Source organism: Callorhinchus milii, unplaced genomic scaffold, assembly GCF_018977255.1.
Source record: "Callorhinchus milii isolate IMCB2004 unplaced genomic scaffold, IMCB_Cmil_1.0 Scaffold41, whole genome shotgun sequence".
Classification (NCBI taxonomy): domain Eukaryota; kingdom Metazoa; phylum Chordata; class Chondrichthyes; order Chimaeriformes; family Callorhinchidae; genus Callorhinchus; species Callorhinchus milii.
The window spans coordinates 97,128-114,999 of NW_024704782.1; the positions used below are offsets into that span (position 1 = coordinate 97,128).

The following is a 17,872-nucleotide window of genomic DNA, read 5'->3' on the forward strand; positions in this document are numbered from 1 at the left end:
TAAGTCCCGCCTGAAAATCTTCCTCTTCGACCGTGCTTACAGCCACCTCTCCCCCAGCTCGGGCGCTATATAAGTGCAAGTTGTTGCTGTGTAAATGTCATGTGTTGTTATCGTTGTTGGATGCTATGAGGAGTGCCACACGCACAAAACTGCCTGAACTTTAATAAAATTATTTGTTAATTACGTTTCAAAATATTTTACTGAATTACTTTTACAAAGAGGAGTTCGCAGCTTTTACTTTCAGTCTTCTGTACACTGACAAAAATTTGAGTCTTTTCAATGGACTCAAGTCAGGGCGAAACTTTAGGCAAGTTTCCTTATTCAACATACGCGCGCCTCTGTTTACCTACCAGTAAGTAGGAACCCATTTGATAGTCGATTGGCGGATCGCTTTCCGGGGGTAATAATCCCTCCAAAATAATAATAAAGTGGTCAGTCAATCCACGACACAGCTATGCGCAATTGGTAGCCGCATTTGCCCACAAAATACAGTCACGAAACTTTCCAGTGGATCCTGTGAAGCACTTTGCGATGCCTCAAAGGCGTGATAAGGCGCTGTATCAAATGCAAGGTTTATTATTAATATTAATACACAAATTCTTTAATAAGTTAGAAACCCTCAGAGATGCCTGTCCATCCTGTTCGACACAACTTTCACAGTAACGAGTCCCCTTAATCACCCAATGTTGAGTCTTTATAAATAAACAGCGATTACAAGGTGAGTGGGTTTGGCGTGCGGAAAGCAAAACTTTTTTTAGAAACAAAACCATTTAGTATTTCTGTGTGTATATGGGGTGGGTATGTGTGTGTGCGCAATGTGTATGGTTTGTGTGTAGTTATGTGTGGTGGGTCTGTGGTGTGGGGTGTGGTGTGTGGCTGTGTGTGTGCGTGTAGATGCAAGCTGTGTAGCCCACCCCTAGCGAGCTCTAAAGGTCTGTACAGGTGACTGGAGTGAGTCCGTGGATTAAGAGAGTGGGTCCCAGATCCTTGGTCAAAATGTCCAACTGCTCCAAGTAGCGTTGGTGCTGAGCGGTGTCCACAGGGGGTCGAGGCAGATACAGGAACCTGACGGCCGTGTGAAAAGTCTGGTCCAACACCAAGTGATTGACGGCCTGGAGATACTCGTCTGAGATCAGCATGGCCTGGTGGTTGGCGTTGCCGAAGGCCACCTCTTGCTCTTCTCTAGTCAAGCGTTTCTGCCAATGCAGGGACACCACCTGGTCCCAGCTGACGATCTTGATAGTGGCCTTGATCCTCAGCTTGTCCAGGAGTTCCCGCAGCTTCTCCTCTTTCCTCAGCCAGCGGTCGTCGCCGGACTCGATGCACAGGAAGATGCGGAGCCGGGCTCCTTTCCAGGAAGTGACCATGGTGAGGACGCAGGCCATCTGCAGCAGGAAGAGGCTGCAGATGTCCACGTAGTTGGTGCTGTCTGGGCTCAGCAAGTTCAGTGGCCAGACATCAATGGACACGCGTTCAGCCCGTTTTTTGCCAAAGAGGTCCTTCTTGTCCATCAGGAAGTAGTAGCGGGCGAGGCAGACGTTCTTCTGCATCTTGATGGCATCTGATATGATGGCCACGTATTCCCTGGCAGACAGCGTCTTGCTGGTCTCCCCATCGCGGACAGGAGGGAAATGGGCTTGAAGCGAGGTGATGTCCACCCCAAAGTGATCATTCTCCTTGGTGTCCTTGAACGCCGGGTCACACAGCAAGTAGTCCTCAGGCACGCAGTGGTCATAGAAGCCAAGCACAAGGGTGTTTGGCTTCATCCCGCCTGCGGGAGAGGGGAGGGTGGGAGGGGAGGAAGTAAAACCAAACATACTGAAAGAGTAGGCTCCACCAGTCATCGCCTCACAAGCGAGAGGGCCCGGGTTTGGTTCCCGGGCGTGTCAGAGCAAAACCTTAGGCAAGTTTCCTTACTCCACACATAAGCCTCTGTTTACTTAGCAGTAAGTAAGAACCTTGTTAGTCGACTGGCGGATCACTTTCCAGGGATAATATTTTATATATTCCAGCCTGAGGTGGATAGATGTTTGTTAGGTCAGGGTATCAAGGGATATAGAGCAAAGGAGGGTAATTGGAGTTCAGGTACAGATCAGCCATGATCTAACAGAATGGCGGAACAGGCTCGAGGGGCTGAATGGCCTTCTCCTGTTCCTATGTTCCTATAATAATCCCTTCAAAATGAGTAAATAATTTGGTTGCTAAATCCACAACTTGTTTGTGGGACAGGGCCGTGTGCAATTGGCTGTCGCGTTTCGCCCACAAAATACAATCAAATACTCTACAATTTACATTGAGATGCACTTTGAGACGTCTCATTGACGTGATAAGGCACTATATCAAATAATAATAATCCTTCCATTTGATAAATAATCCTTCCATTTGATATAGTGCCTTATCACGTCTTTGAGAAGTCTCAAAGCGCTTCACAGAATAATACTGTATATATAAGTGTAGTGACTGTGTTTTATGGGGAAAACCCTCCAGGGCTTGGTCAAATTAGTCAGGCTCTCAATCAAGGAGGATGTCTCTGACTGCTCTCAATCCATAGTGTGAACCCAAAGCATCTCTGGAATACAAGCGTATGGTGTGTGCGAGCTCACTGAAAGTTTATGACAAGCAGTGGGAATTGCAGAGCAACAACTATTTCTATTTACAACCTCATAATTTTGGAGGATGACTAAAAAAGTGCTGATACTAATACAATGTCTAATACGTCTTATAATAATAATCCTTGCATTTGATACAGCCCCTGATCACGTCTTCAAGACATCTCTAAGCGCTTCACAGGATAAACAGTAAAGTGAATTGACTCCCACATTATATACTTAATTCTTAAAATAAATGATCACTTTCTGCAAGGATTATTATAAACGTGTGCTGACTAAAAGGTCATAGAATCCTAGAATTATACAGCACATCGCGTCTGTGCCGGCTTTTTGAAAAGAGCTTCCAACTCAACCCCACTCCCCCGCTCTCTCCCCACAGCCCCGATCAACCCCACTCCCCCGCTCTCTCCCCACAGCCCTGATCAACCCCACTCCCCCGCTCTCTCCCAACAGCCCCGATCAACCCCACTCCCCCACTCTCTCCCCATAGCCCTGATCAACCCCACTTCCCCCTCTCTCCCCCCCATAGCCCCAATCAACCCCACTCCCCCGCTCTCTCCCCACAGCCCTGATCAACCCACTCCCCCGCTCTCTCCCCATAGCCCCGATCAACCCCACTCCCCCGCTCTCTCCCCATAGCCCTGATCAACCCCACTCCCCCGCTCTCTCCCCATAGCCCCGATCAACCCCACTCCCCGCTCTCTCCCCATAGCCCTGATGAACCCCACTCCCCCACTCTCCCCCCATAGCCCCGATCAACCCCACTCCCCCGCTCTCTCCCCATAGCCCTGATCAACCCCACTCCCCCGCTCTCTCCCCATAGCTCTGCAAACTTGTCCTTCCCAAATAAGTATCTACTTCTCTTAAAAGTTGTTATGGAATCGGCTTCCACCGGCCTTTCAGGCAACGCATTCCAGATCCCAATGTGAAAACATTTCTCCTCCCTTCCCCTCTGTTTGTTTTAACAACTATTTTAAATCGGTGTCCTCAGGTTACCGACCCACCCACCAGTGGGAGTAGTTTCTCCTTGTTCACCCTATCGAATCCCTGCATAATTTTGAAAACTTCTATTAAGTCTCCTCTTAATCTTCTTTTCTCCAAGGAGAATAATCCCGGCTTCTGTCGCCTCTCCTGATAACTGAAGTCCCTCATTCCTGGTACCATTCTGGTCAATCTCCTTTGTACCCTCTCCAATGCCTTGACATCCTTCCTAAAGTGTGGGGCCCAGAATTGAACACAGTCTCTCGCTGAGGCCTCACCAGTGTTTTATATAAAGGTTCATCATAACCTCTTGACTTGTGTATTCTATGCCCCTGTTTATAAAACCTAGTATCCCAGATGCCTTTTTCACAGCTTTATCTACCTGTCCGGCCAGCTTGAAAGATTTACTTACATGAACCCGCAGGTCTCTCTGCTCCTTCACCCACTTTAAGAATCTACCATCAGCTTATATTGCTTCTCCTCAAATTCCTCCCAAAATTCATCAATTCGCATTTATCCACATTAAACTTCATCTGCCACGTGTCTGCCCATTTACCAGTCTGTCTATGTCCTCTTGCAGTCTGCTACTATCCTCCTCGCTGTTTACTAATTTTCCTAGCTTAGTATTGTCTACAAACTTGGATACTGTACTCCCTATAACCAAGTCCAGATCATTTATATCAATCAACAGTAGTGGTCCCAATACCGTCCCCTACTGGACACCACTGCACACTTCCCTCCAGTCAGACCACAAACGTTAACTCACTTTCCTCTCGCCACAGATGCTGCCTGACCCGCTGAGTGTTCCCAGCGACTTCTGTTTTTATTTTAAGGACTACTATTATTATTACAATTCACAGTCATCTCCAGCCAAAGGGCTCAGCAATCTGAGAAATCTCCTCCCCAAAGACAGAAATCTTACCATGTCCCCTTATCTCTCCCCTCACACACACACACACACACACACACATGCACACACAGACAGTGAGGCCTTAACAAGTCCTGTTAGTCTCCCCTCCAACCACAGACAACTCCCACCCACACATAGACACACAAAAACCCTACCTTCACACTCCGCCTCAACCCACACCCCTCAAATCCACCCCCACCACACAGAAGCCTTACCCAGTCCCGATTTCCCTCTCTCTACACACACACACACGCACGCACACACACACAAGGCTTATCCAAACACTTATACGCAGACCCAGACAGTGAAGCCTTACCCAGCCCTGTTATCCGGAGTAGATGCTGGACTCCTTGACGCACTGATGGGGACAGTGTTAGATCCACAAAGGCCTTGACGTTCAGCTTGTCCACCAGGCTGAGCCAGAAGTTATACTGGGGCTGGATGGGATCTGTGGGTAACATGTCTGTACAGAGAGAGAGGGAGAGAGAGAGGGACAGGGAGAGAGAATGTAGGCAGATCATTGGAAATCATAATAATAATCCATTTGATATAGCGCCTTATCACATCATTAAGACATATCAAAGCGCTTCACAGAATATACTGTAAAGTGTAACGACTATATCTTGTGGGCGAAACACAGGAGCCAATTGCGCACAGCAGCGTCCCACAAACAGTGCATCGAGTCATCACATTTTTTTAAAAAAAGGGATTATCATCCCAATAAAGCAATCCACCAATCCACTAACAACCAGGTTCCTAGATTCCGCTGGTAAACAGAGGTTTCTCCCTGCTCGGGAATCGAAGTCCTCTTACTTGCTTGTGAGTGCACTAACCACTACACTACAGGACTCCCCTATAGTTCAATATCTGATGGAGGTGTTACACAACATCCCTCGACACATGGCATCCTTCTTCCCCCACCCCTCCACCCCCCCGCTGGAGCCTGTTCTCCAACAGCTCAAGATTGTCGTCAGCAATTAGTGTAAAACACAAATTAATAATAATAATAAGTCTTGCATTTGATATAGCCTCATCATACTGTTGAGACACCTCAAAGCGCATCACAGTAAAGCCTCGCCCCACTCCTTTGCCTCCTTTAAGACCCGTTTCAAGACCCTCCTCTTTGACAGCCCCTTGGGTCACCCTCCTACCCTCAACCTCCTGATCCCAATCCCCAACTCGGGTACTGTTTACTTGACTGCCCAGCGCCTTGGGACGTCCTCCTGACACGAAAGGGGTTGTGTAAATGTCATTTTTAGTTGTTGTTGTAGTAGTGACTGTGTGTTTTATGAGTTAGACGCGGCAGCTAATTGTGCGCGCTGTGTCCCACACACAGTGTGGCTATGGGTAGTCTATGGGCTCCCCTCCTTGGTCGATTGCTTTGCTGGAGCCGAGTCTCTTACCGAGGTCCCCAATCTCCACATGGCCCAGCACATACAGACCACCCTTCTTCAGGTCGTTGATGAAGGTGATCAGCTGGCAGCTGGTCCTGGGATTGGCCACCATCAATAGGATCTGGGGCCTCCAGAACTTCACGTGATCTTTCCTCACGTCCAACAGCAGCAGGTACTTCCTCACCTGCAAACACGAAGCCACAGTCTAACTTCCTGTCACATTTATCCAAATCCCTGAATGTCCAGCGCCTTACAACATCCTCCCCACGTGAAAAGCGCTGTGTAAATATTATTTGTTATTGTAATAATAATCTGAATTTTATGCAGTGCTTTATCACATCTTTTGAGCATCTCAAAGGGCTTCACAGGATACACTGTAAAGTTTACTGACTGTGTGTTTTGTGGGCGAAACGAGACAGCCAATTACGCACAGTAGTGGCCGACAAACAGTCGTGGATTGAGTGACCACACTATTTTTTATTTTGGAGGGATAATAATAATAATCCCCCCAAAGCGATCCGCCAATCGACTAATAACCGGGTTCCTACTTACTGCTGGGTAATCAGAGGCGTATTTGTGGAGTAAGGAAACCTGCTTAAGGTTTCACCCTGACTTTACCCGCCCAGGAATCGAACCGGGGTCCTCTCGCTTGCGATCTGAAGATGGGGAAGGAAGGGGCGAGGCAGAGAGATTGAGGGAGAGAGAGAGACAGTTTCGGGGGCGTAGTGGCTGAATGCGCATGGCGGCCACCAATGGTGGAGCGGAGGACGCAAGAGACAAACAGGAGGCCGGAGCCAGTCGAGAGGAGGAAGCGGATGGTGGAGTGGGGAGTAAGCAGGTCAGGGAGGTAGGGAGGTGCCAGGGCGTGTAAGGATTTGTAGACTAGTGAGGAGGACACTGGCACGGATACTGACCTGGTGGAAAATGAGGGCTTGGCTGATATAGCCCCAGCTGCTGGTGGGGGAACGGTAGTTAATGACGACTAGAAGGAGCAGCATGAGCACAATGCCACAGGAGGCATAGGCTGGGTTTATCAGGAACATCATCACCAGGCAGCCGATAATCCCTAACAGGCAGGTGTGCCAGCTAAACACCTGGAACGTGGGTCTGTGAGGAAAACAGAGAGAAAAAACATAATAATCCTAGCTATCGCATTTCACACACAAAATATAAGTTTTCCCCCACAAAACACAGGCACTGTGAAGCGATTTGAGACTTCTTGCTGACGTGATAAATCGCTCTATCAAATGCAAGGATTATTATTATTATCATTTGATTAGTGCCTTATGTCATTGAGACGTCTCAAAGAGCTTCACAGCATATACTGTAAAGTGCAGTGACTGTGTACTTTGTGGGCAAAACTTGGCAGCCAATTGCACACAGTGACATCCCCACAAACAGTCATGGATTGAGTGACCAAATTATTATAANTTTTTTATGGGAGATTATCCCCAGAAAAGTAATCCACCAATCGACTAAGAAGCAGATTCCTACGTACTGCTGGTAAACAGAGGCATGCGTGTGTGTGGAGTAAAGAAATTTGCCACGGTTTCGCCCTGACCTGTCCGGGTATCGAACCCGGATTCTCTTGAATTCGAGGCAAGTGCTCCAACCACTGAGCTACAGGAGCTGGCGGAGTACCTGAAGTTGGGAGCGGAAGCCCATTCCAGAGACAAACAGGCCAGGTCAACGGCTGCGTACGCCATCAGGAAGAAAATGGTGACAATCCCGGCGATGGTGTTCAGTCTCCCCGCAAACAATACGACCTGCAACAGAACAGGAGCTCGTCACTTCTTAGAGGCACAAACAACGTGAGAATTTACTGGGACGAAAGAAGATCAAGGTCCATCTAGTTGCCCTTCCGCCAACCTGGCAGTCGGTTGACAAGTTGTGTCCCAAACTGTACACAGCAACTGTGTATGTGTGTGTCTCTCAGTCTGTGTGTGTGTCTATATACTGTATATAATAATAATAAGCCTTGCAATTGATACAGCGCCTTATCAGGAAATTTGTGCAACGTTTCGCTCTGTCCGGGAATCGAACATCTCACTTGCAAGGTGAGTGCTCCAACCACTGAGCTACAGAACTCCACAAATTCCCTTCTCCAGGACTTCCCTTGTCTATAAGGAAAGAAAACAAACAGCTTTGTGTTTTAGAATAGATGTCTTTCCCGCTTCCCTCACACACCACCATTTTGGATTACATACAGAAGATTGGAGAGTAAAGGAGGGAAAAGGAATTTACCTGAACCAAGGCCCAGGTGTATAGCACAGCCACCCAGGGATTTCCTCCCTTTGACGTCCGCTTGGCTGGAGCCAATATCACTCCTGCTCAGATATCACAGAAAGATAATAATAAAAAGGATCCTTGCACTTGACATAGCGCCTTATTGCAGCTCAACGCTCTTCACAGGATATATTGAATTGACTGTATATTTTGTGTACATAACACGGCAGCCTATTACGCACAGCGACGTCCCCACAAACAATCATGGATTGAATGTCCAATTTTTTTTGGGGGGGGTTAGAGGTTATAACAACCGGAAAAGCGATTTGCCAACAAACAGGTTCCTACTTACTGCTAGGTAAACAGCGGCCTGTGTGTGCGGAGTAAGGAAACTTGCCTAAGCTCTCTCCCCTGGGATCACACTTTAACCACACTCACTAAACTTTAACACTCTAACCACTATACGACTCCACTTCTCCTTCACTGAACGAGGGAGCTTACCAAACAGGTCATCCTTGGCGAGAGCGTGCAGGATCCGCGAGGCTCCGATCAGCGTGCTCATGGAGGCGGACAGCGAGGCTGCGTACACTCCAGTCACCACAAACGGCGGCCACACGTTGATCAGGCGGAAGAAGCCGTACTCCTCCTTCAGAAGGGTCCTAGTCAAAGATTGTGTTGTCACAATGTCAGCGCGGTCTCCTCGGAGCTGAACTGGTCCCAAGGTGACATCCTGGCAATGTGGGGATCGAGCACCCCCCCTCTCTTTGACGGTCTCTAGTCTAGTTCCTGAGCCAGGAGGGGCCGCAGTATTCCAGGGCACTCACTGATGATGACAGCCCAGCCCATCGGCAGGACCTGAAATGGCCGACCAGTCACTGGGGGCAGATAGTCATCCCACTCAGCTCCTGTTAACCCTGCAGCCAAAGCCCTTCCGGTAAGTGGTCCTAGCTGGATATTACGTAATTATTATGTATGATGGGTTCACATCAGGAGGACTTTCCAAGGTGCTGGACAGACAGGGATTTGGACCCGAGTTGGGTCAGGAGGGATGGAGAACAGGGAGGGAGGGTGGACGAAGGCGCCGTTGAAGAGGAGTGTCTTCAAACAACCCTTGAAGGAGGCAAAGGGAGGGGCGAGACAGAGGGACTGCGGAATGGAGTTCCAGAGGGTGGGGACAGATAGACACTTTCAGGGAGACGGAAAAATGATTTAGCTAGAGGATTGGGTTTGGCTGATGCCATGCGCCAGTGTGGCTGGCTGTCACTCACCTGTCACAAGTGAAGCTCACCAGGAAGAACAGCAACAGGTAAACCAAGAGAGTGTAGATCACAGCAATAGTTGTGCCTTTGGGAATGGAATAACTGGGATTTTTCAAGTCACCTACAAAGAGAAATTAAGTCTTTATTTAATAAAAGTCCTGTATTATGGAGTATTGTGGTGTCCTATAGCTCAGTGGTTAGAACACTTGCCTCGGAAGCAAGAGACCTGGGTTTGATTCCCGGCAGGGCGAAATGAGCAAGTTAACTACTCCACAAGCCTCTGTTTACCTAGCAGTAAGTAGGAACCCAGTTGTTAGTCGATTAGTGGATCATTTTTCCGGGGGCAATAATTCCTTCAAAAAAATAATAATAAATCGGTCCCTTTCAATGCAAGGATTATATTAAATGCTCCATTAACTGCAAGGATTATTAGAATGTATCCTTAACATCCACATCAAAGAGGCAGATGTGACCTCGGTTTAACCTGACCAAAAGACTGAACTGGATTCTCTCCCCCTCCCCTGCATATTAGATATTAAACTTACCTGACATGTTGGAACCAGCCATGATCCCGGTGCAGCCGTTAAACATCACCGCGAAAACCGTTGCAAATGTCATCATGTAATTGGTCGTGTAATCTGCAGAGTAGTCATCTGCAGAGAGAGCAGTAATGTTACTAATAATAATAATGCTTGCATTTGATACAGCGCCTTATCACAAATCTCATGCCCTCCCTCCACCAGCGGTGGCCGTGCCCCCTCCCTCCCCAACTCAAATCCTGCCGAAACACCTTCCTTTTTGGTCGTGCTTACAGTCACCTCCCCCTCCCTCTCCCCATGGCTCGGGGTCAGACTCCGCCACAGTCAAACACTACAGGAGCTACCCCACGTGTTGCTGGAGGTTAAGTTTTCACTTGGTGTCCAGACATGTTCCCTCCAGCAGTGGTCACTGGATACAGAGATCTCCTCTCCCAGACAGAAACCTTACCATGACCCGTTATTCTCCACACACACACACACACACACACACACAGAGTCGAGAGCCATGGAGGCTGGCGAGGGCTGGGCTGATGGGGGTGCGGAGTTTAGTGTGTATGATAGGGAGCCAGTGGAGCCAGCGAGGATTGGGGTGATGGGCTTACCGGCCAGGTTATTGCGCAGTGTTGCCAGGCTGAAGCCGGTGTAGCTGCCATTGAAGCGCTCGGTGGCGTTGTTGGAGCGGTGGAGGATGGGGATGGAGGTGGGAGACACGGAGAAGAAGCTGGCGAAGATGGTGAGCAGCACCACGTGCACCACGAGGAAGATGAGGAAGGTGGTCTTGGCGTAGATCTGGGCTCCCACCAGGCAAATGAGGAGACACAGCAGCAGAATACTAGAGGCATACAGCACATCGTACAGGTAGCTCTGAGGCAGTACGTGAATCCCTTGTGCCTTAGTCGACTCTAGTAATAAATAATTATAACAATAATCCTTGCATTTGATCCAGCGCTTTATCACATCTTCGAAACTTCTCAAAGCGCTTCACAGAATATATTGTGAAGTGTAGTGACTGTGTTTTTTGCGGGCAAACACGGGGGCCAATTGCGCACAGCGACGTCCCCTCAAACAGTCATGGATTGCGTGACCAAATTATTATTATCCCCGGAAAACTGATCCACCAATTGTCTAACAATCGGGTTCCTACTTACTGCTGGTAAACAGAGGCGTGTGTGTTTTGTGTGAAATAAGGAAACTTGCCTTACTTTTCGCCCTGACCTGCCCGGGAATCGAACCTGGGTCCTCCCGCTTGCGAGGCAAGTGCTCTAAACGCTAAGATATAAGACTCCATGTACTGAAGCATGCATAAGGATGCGTTCATCAGACATCCACACTGACTCAACTTCTGGCACTTACCTGCATTGGGGAGCTCCCCAAACACATCCAGAACAGCCTCCACAAGTCCCAGCACATACACGGCACAGGCACACACGTTGGCCAGGAAAAACATTAGCCCAATGCTCCCACCAAACTCTGGCCCAAGTGTCCGGCTGATCATGACTGGAGGCCAACGTCAAGGAAATGAGATATGAGCGAATGATTAGAGAAAGAAAAATCCTTGCAATTGGTAAGGCGCCTTCTTACATCATCGAGATGTCTCAAAGAGCTTCACAGGATATACTGTAAACTGAAGTAACTGTGTGTTTTCAAATACGGCAACCCCAGTTTGCAAACAGCCGGGGAGTGAGCGACCAATTTTATTTGGGAGATTGTCAGCCAAGACACCGGGAGAGAGAGAGAATAACTCCCTTCTCTTTTTGAATAACACTACGGGAGATCTTTAATTTCCAACTGAAGAGGCAGATGGGGAGTGAGGTTTAACGTCTCATCCGAAGAACGGAGTCTCTGACAATGTAACACCCCCAGCGCTGCATTGGAGAATCAGCTTAGACTGTGTAATTCCAAGTTCAGACGTAGGGGCTTGAACCTTATGACTCAGAGGCGAGAGAGCTCTACCACTGAGCCAGGCTGAGATTGGTGCCATGCTGTGCAAATGCCACTAAATAGTCACATTACTGGGTTTGGTGGAGGGTGGGGGAAGAGAGGGGAGAAGAGGGAAATGGGAAGCGGAAAAAAAGCCAATTATTGTCCCCACCCTACCTCCACCCTCCCTGCCTTCCAACCCTCCTGATCCCAACCCCAAGGTCGGGTCCAAATTCCTGACTGTCCAGCGCCTTAGGACATCCTCCTAACGTAAAAGGCACTGTGTAAATATCATTTGTTGACTCTCTCTCTGTGTGTCTCTCTCGGTCTTTCTCTGCCTCTCTCTCTCTGACTGCCTCTCTCTCTTTGTCTCAGTCCCTCTCTCTCTGACTATCTTCTCCTTGTGTGCGCTCAGTTTCTCTCCCCATCTCAGACTCTGTCTCTCTAGTCGATCTCGCACTGGTTGTTGTATGCGCAGTGCAGTGTCAGAGCGCTGGAGGGTACAGCTGGTGAGTGTAAGGATACAGTAGGCTCCTCCGCCTTTCACGGCTCCGTTGGTGGAGATGGCACACACAGACAGGACCGTCAGGCTGATGATGACGTACGCCACCGCCAACATCAAGATGGACTGGAGGAAGCCGGCCTGACCAACCACAAACCCTGGAACACAGAGCAGCCGTCAACATCCCACACTCCAACAGCATCTGCACAACACAGTCAAAATAATAATAACGATAATCCTTGCATTTGATATTGTGTCAAGACGTCTCAAAGCACTCCATAGCACTGTAAAATGTAGTGACTGTATTTTGTGGGCGAAACGGAGCAGCCAATTGCACACAGCAGTGTCCCGCAAACAGTCATAGATTGAGTGACCGCATTATTATTGTTATTATTATTAATTTTCATGTAATGTGAGTGTCCACATTTTTTTTATTACCCCCAGAAAGTGATCCGCCAATCGACAAACAACCGATTTCCTACTTAACGCGAGGTGAACAGAGGCATGCGCGTGGAGTAAGGAAACTTTTTCTCTGACCCGCCTGGGAATCAAACCCAGGTCCTCTTGCTTGCGAGGTAAATGCTCCAACGACTACACGACAAGACTCCACTTGAACTCCCTCTGTCTGTCCTCTGCATGAACTCTAAACTGACTTGAATAAGCAATACTGTGCGGTATTGCTGACATCCTGCTTTGCCTTCATTGCGGCCTCACACTATTTGACCAAGGTGAGTAATTTCAACTAACGTACACATTCATGGTGTGCTTTCCCACTCTCCAGCTCAATTTTACACCCTTTAATAATAATAACACTTGCATTTGATACAGCGCCTTATCACGTCTTCGAGACATCTCAAAGCGCTTCACGGGATACATTGTAAAGTGAATAGACTGTATATTTTGTGGGTGAAACGCAGCAGTAAATTGTGCACAGCGGTGTCCCCACAAACAGTCGTGGATTGAAGTGACCAAATTATAATTAGCGAATTTTTTTTTTGAAAGTATTATTATTTCTGGAAAAGTGATCTGCCAATCAAGTAACAAGTGGCAATCAAGTGCCAACTAACAATTTACTGCTACGTGTGTGTGTGTGTGTGTGTGTGTGTGGGGAAAACTTGCCTAACATTTCGGCTTGACCTGCCCAGGAATCGAAACTGGGTCTTCTCATTTGCGAGGCCTCGAACTATTGAGCTGCAGGACCCCAAAACTGGTGAAAACATGTAGGATGACCAAGTCTGAGCAACACAGACAGCAACCAGAATTTCCAGTTTACTAAGACTATGGGGTACTCAGTAATGTGGTGCCATCACACATCATGGTAAAAAGGAATCATGACAGCTTTATAGCTTCATGCGAAGGGAACATCTGCACTTTTATAGCATCGATACCATCAAAAACATCTAGAAGCACTTCATAGATACATTCTGTCCCATGTAAACACAACCGATTACATTCATTAGCACCTTTCAGGTTGGGAGGACGTCCCGAAGTGCTACAACCTATCACCACTAACCTCACCCGGTTTCACTGACTCCCCATCCCCCAGAGGATTAGGGAGAGAGAGAGCGCATTCCATTCCAACAATCTATCTCTGGGATTTCCATGTGGAGGTGGGATGCATGGAATTCTAGGTTTGGTTTGGAGACCCTTAAGACTGTCTTCTTCCACTGTGCCTACGATCACCCTCCTACCCCTAACCTCCCTGCACTCCACCCCTCCTGATCCTAACCACCAGCTCGGGTGTGGTATCCCTGACTGCCCAGCGCCTTGGGATGTTCTCCTACATGAAACGCACTGTGTAAACGTAATGTGTTGTTGTTGTTAATCACGGTGATGGATTTCCACATGTGTCAGATACCCGGCTGGCCCCAAAAAATCAAACAGGCAGCCAGGACACATCCATCAATGCAGCACAAGCCCACCTGATATGCCAATTACACTGACTTCCTCGCACAGAATGCAAAGGTCATATTCAGCAAATTTGTGACTAATCAAATGAGGTTTCAGGGACATTGCTTTTCGGGGTAATAATCCCTTCAAAAAATTAATAATAATTTGGTCACTCAATTGGGACACTGTTGTGCACAATTGGCTGCCACGTTTCGCCCCCAAAATACACTATGTGTTACAGTATTCTGTGAAGCACTTTGAGGAGTCTCGAAGATGTGATAAAGCGCTGTATCAAATGCAAGGATTATTATTATTATACTGGGACCTCAACTGTGAGGTCAAGGTAGCGTAGTGGTTAGCGTCCTCGCCTCACAAGCAAGAAGACCCGGTTTCAGATCCCAGGTGGATCAGGCCAAAACCGTAGGCCAGTTTCCTTACTCCACACATACACACATGTTTACCTAGCATTAAGTAGGAATCCGCTTGTTAGTCGATTGGCAGATCGCTTCCTGGGGGTAATAATCCCTCCAAAGTAATAATTGGGTCACTCAATCTACGACCGTTTGTGGGCCACCGCTGTGCATAATTAGCTGCCGTGTTTTGCCCACAAAATATACAGTCAATTCAGTTTACAGTATATTCTGTGAGGGGCTTTGAGACGTGATAAGGTGCTATATCAAATGCAAGGATTATTATTGTTAGTGGAGACGTGAACCCAGAACCTTGTAACCTGGAGGCAAGTGGCCCTGACTGAGCCAAGTTGACTATATAGGAAGAGCAGGATATTAGCTTTCTCTCCCAGGGAGAACAATTATAACGGCCCGTCTGCTCAGCACACACAAGAGGTAGAACCAGCTGCACTTAAGTGAGCTATTAAAGAATCCCTCCCCATCTCCGAGTTCAGTGTCTGGATCAGATGCCACACAATGAAATGATTCTAACTCGCATTTTGTGTTGGGTATTTTATTTGGACAAACACACNAAAAAAAACCTCCCCTCCCCCTTTAAACGCCTACACACACAGCACATTGTGATGGTGCTCTATAAACCAGTCTTCTGCAACGTTGCAGATTTGCCACTCTTTTTAAAGGAGGTCATTTCAGGCCTGCTTTGTGTTTAGAGACAGATCAGCTGGGCTGTGTTGAGGAACGAAGGGAAAATAGCAAGCAACGTGTGTGTGTGTGTGTGTGCGCTAGCACAGGAAACGAACAGACATTGCGGTTGGGAAAGAGAGACAGAGAGAGAGATTAAAAGCACAACCGCAAAAACGATTTAACATTAAAATGCACATTTTGTGTGAAACAAAACGCCTCTTTTTGCATTCAATGAAAGACCATCATTGTTCGCTTGATATTCGATATTGTGAATTGCCAATTAGTAGTCCTTAATTGTTCCACACTAAATAATAATAAGCCTTGCATTTGAGTTAGTGCCTTAGCACATCTTCAAGATGTCTCCAAACGCTTCACAGAATATACTGTAAAGTGAATTGACTGTGCATTTTGCGGGTGAAATTCTGCAGCCAATTGCGCACAGCAGCGTCCCACAGACAGTCATCTATTGAGTGACCAAATTATCATTACAATTTTTTTAAAAAATTAAACAGGAAAGCTTTGTGACAAGTTTCTTTTAAAAGCAGATTTTTTTTTCCATTTAGACCAAAAAAGGCAAAGAAAGCAAAGTTAGGGAGATGATTTTTTTTGTTTAAACTTATAACATTTCTTCTCATTTCATCTCTGCAATAACAATAATAGTCCTTGCATTTGATACAGCGCCTTATCACGTCTTTGAGACGTCTCAAAGCGCTTCGCAGAAAATATTGTAAAGTGAAGTGACTTGTGTGGTCTTGTAGGCAAAATGCGGCAGCCAATTGTGCGCAGTGAACTGCAAAATCGCCCCAAGAAATGCTCACCGACTCTCAGGAAAACGACGATGCTGAACATGGAGAGGACCGTAGGGACCACAACCCCAAAAAAGGTACAGAGCTTCCTGCGGTCATCGTGTTGTGAGGTAGCACTTGACACTGAGATCTCCTCTTGAGTGGCCACTCCATCCCCAGTGAAGCCACCTGCCACATTGTACAGCCTGTAGTTCAGCAGAGGCGACGTCTCACTGGACATGGCAGAGGAGAGGAAAGGCGAGAGCAGAGAGCAGAGCAGAACCCGATACAGCCAGCCGAACAGGCAGGAATAAACTGAAACACAATCCCAAAGAGGTGTCAGTCAGTACCAGTAAATAAGGTTAGTATCACTGCATATATACATCCAAGCCCCAGTCACATCCCACTCGCTGCCAGATACAACAGTTCTTGGAGTCATGGGATGCTTTCATATGTCTTTGACCAGCGACACACAATTCCCGTTGCAATTGAAGGCTTTAGCAGTAACCAGAGTGTGGAAAACGCCCTTGCTGCATAATAGAGGCACTCAAGGAAGTCCCTCCTCTAGACCTAGTCTCTGACTGGTGGGAAGCAGGAGTGGGAGGGAGAAGAGAAGATAAGGCCTCCTCGCTTTAAATGTTCTTGCATTTTTTTTTGTAACGTGCTTTTTTGATACAGCACATAAATATTTCAAAGCACTTTACAGTGACTGTTTAACGTGTGGTGACTGCACACAAAATATGCTATCAGTTCGCTTTGTGGTGTATTCTGTGAAGCACTTTGAAAGACGTGATAAGGCGCTATAACAAATACAAGGATTATTATTATCAAACAGTGCTGCCCTGTAGTGTCGTGGTTGGAGCGATCGCCTCGCAAGCGAGAAGACCCAGGCAGGAGTCCATAGCACCGTTCATGTTGGGAGGACGTCCCAAGGCACTGGACAATCAGTTTTTTGGACTTAGCTGGGGGTTGGGATCGGAGAGGGTGGAGAGCAGGGGGGTGGGAAGGAGGGTGACTGGGCAGTAAATTGCAAAATCGCCCCAAGAAATGCTCACCACTCTCAGGAAAATGACAATGCTGACTGTAGGAACCACAACCCCAAAAAAGGTACAGGGCTTCCTGCGGTCATCGTGTTGTGAGGTAGCGCTGGACACTGAGAAGGCACGGGCGAAGAGGAGGGTCTTGAGACAGGTCTTGAAAGAGGTAAAGGAGGGAGCGAGGCGGAAGGACTGTGAGATGGAGTTACAGAGGGTGGGGGCAGAATGTCAGAAGGCCCACCCCCCAATGGTGGGGGACGTGAAGCAGATCCAACGGGCAGGTTGGTAGTGGGTTAAGAGGTCGCAGAGTTAGGGTGATCGAGGCTTAGCGGGCTTTGCACAACAACAAAATTACATGTGTATAGCTCATTCCACGTCGAGAGGAAGGCACTGGAGTCAGAATTTCGGACCCGAGCTGGGGGTCAGGATCGGGGAGGGTGGAGGGCAAGGGGTGAAGCAGAGTGATCAAAAGCAGTCGAAGAGGAGGGTCTTGAAGGTGGCAAGGGAGGGGGCGAGGCTGAGGGAAGGTGAGGGAAGATCTTGAACTGTATCCTCTGTGATGGGAAGCCAGTGGAGTTGGGCGAGGATGGGGGTGATAGGGTCACGGAGCCTGGTGCAGGAGAGGACACGGGCTGCAGAGTTCTAGATGATCTACAGCCTATGGAGGGAGGAGTTTGCAGTCAAGCCTCTATGTTATGAATGAATGTATGAGGGCTTCGGTGGTCC

General features: G+C 47.9%; 1 protein-coding gene across 1 annotated transcript; it reads right to left on the reverse strand.

Moving 5' to 3' along the window:
• Window positions 1-842: 842 nt before the first annotated feature.
• Window positions 843-16,612, reverse strand: slc12a9 (solute carrier family 12 member 9). Its single transcript, XM_007911190.2, has 13 exons — window positions 16,143-16,612; window positions 12,364-12,498; window positions 11,272-11,415; window positions 10,521-10,820; window positions 9,925-10,032; window positions 9,389-9,500; window positions 8,622-8,779; window positions 8,139-8,221; window positions 7,536-7,660; window positions 6,809-7,001; window positions 5,904-6,078; window positions 4,817-4,963; window positions 843-1,771 (listed from the first exon to the last, which is right to left on the reverse strand). Exons 1-13 carry the CDS (start codon window positions 16,348-16,350, stop codon window positions 927-929), a joined length of 2,733 nt encoding a protein of 910 aa, XP_007909381.1. The 5' UTR covers window positions 16,351-16,612; the 3' UTR covers window positions 843-926.
• Between the last annotated feature and the right edge of the window lie 1,260 nt (window positions 16,613-17,872).

Excerpts from the sequence above, each read along its gene's own strand:
- slc12a9 (XM_007911190.2), bottom strand. The coding sequence starts at position 16,350 with ATGTCCAGTGAGACGTCGCCTCTGCTGAACTACAGGCTGTACAATGTG. Across the intron at positions 12,499-16,142 it reads CGTCGTTTTCCTGAGAGTCG|GGTTTGTGGTTGGTCAGGCC; the intron begins GTGAGCATTTCT and ends TCTGTGTTCCAG. Across the intron at positions 10,821-11,271 it reads TGGGGAGCTCCCCAATGCAG|AGTCGACTAAGGCACAAGGG; the intron begins GTAAGTGCCAGA and ends ATTTATTACTAG.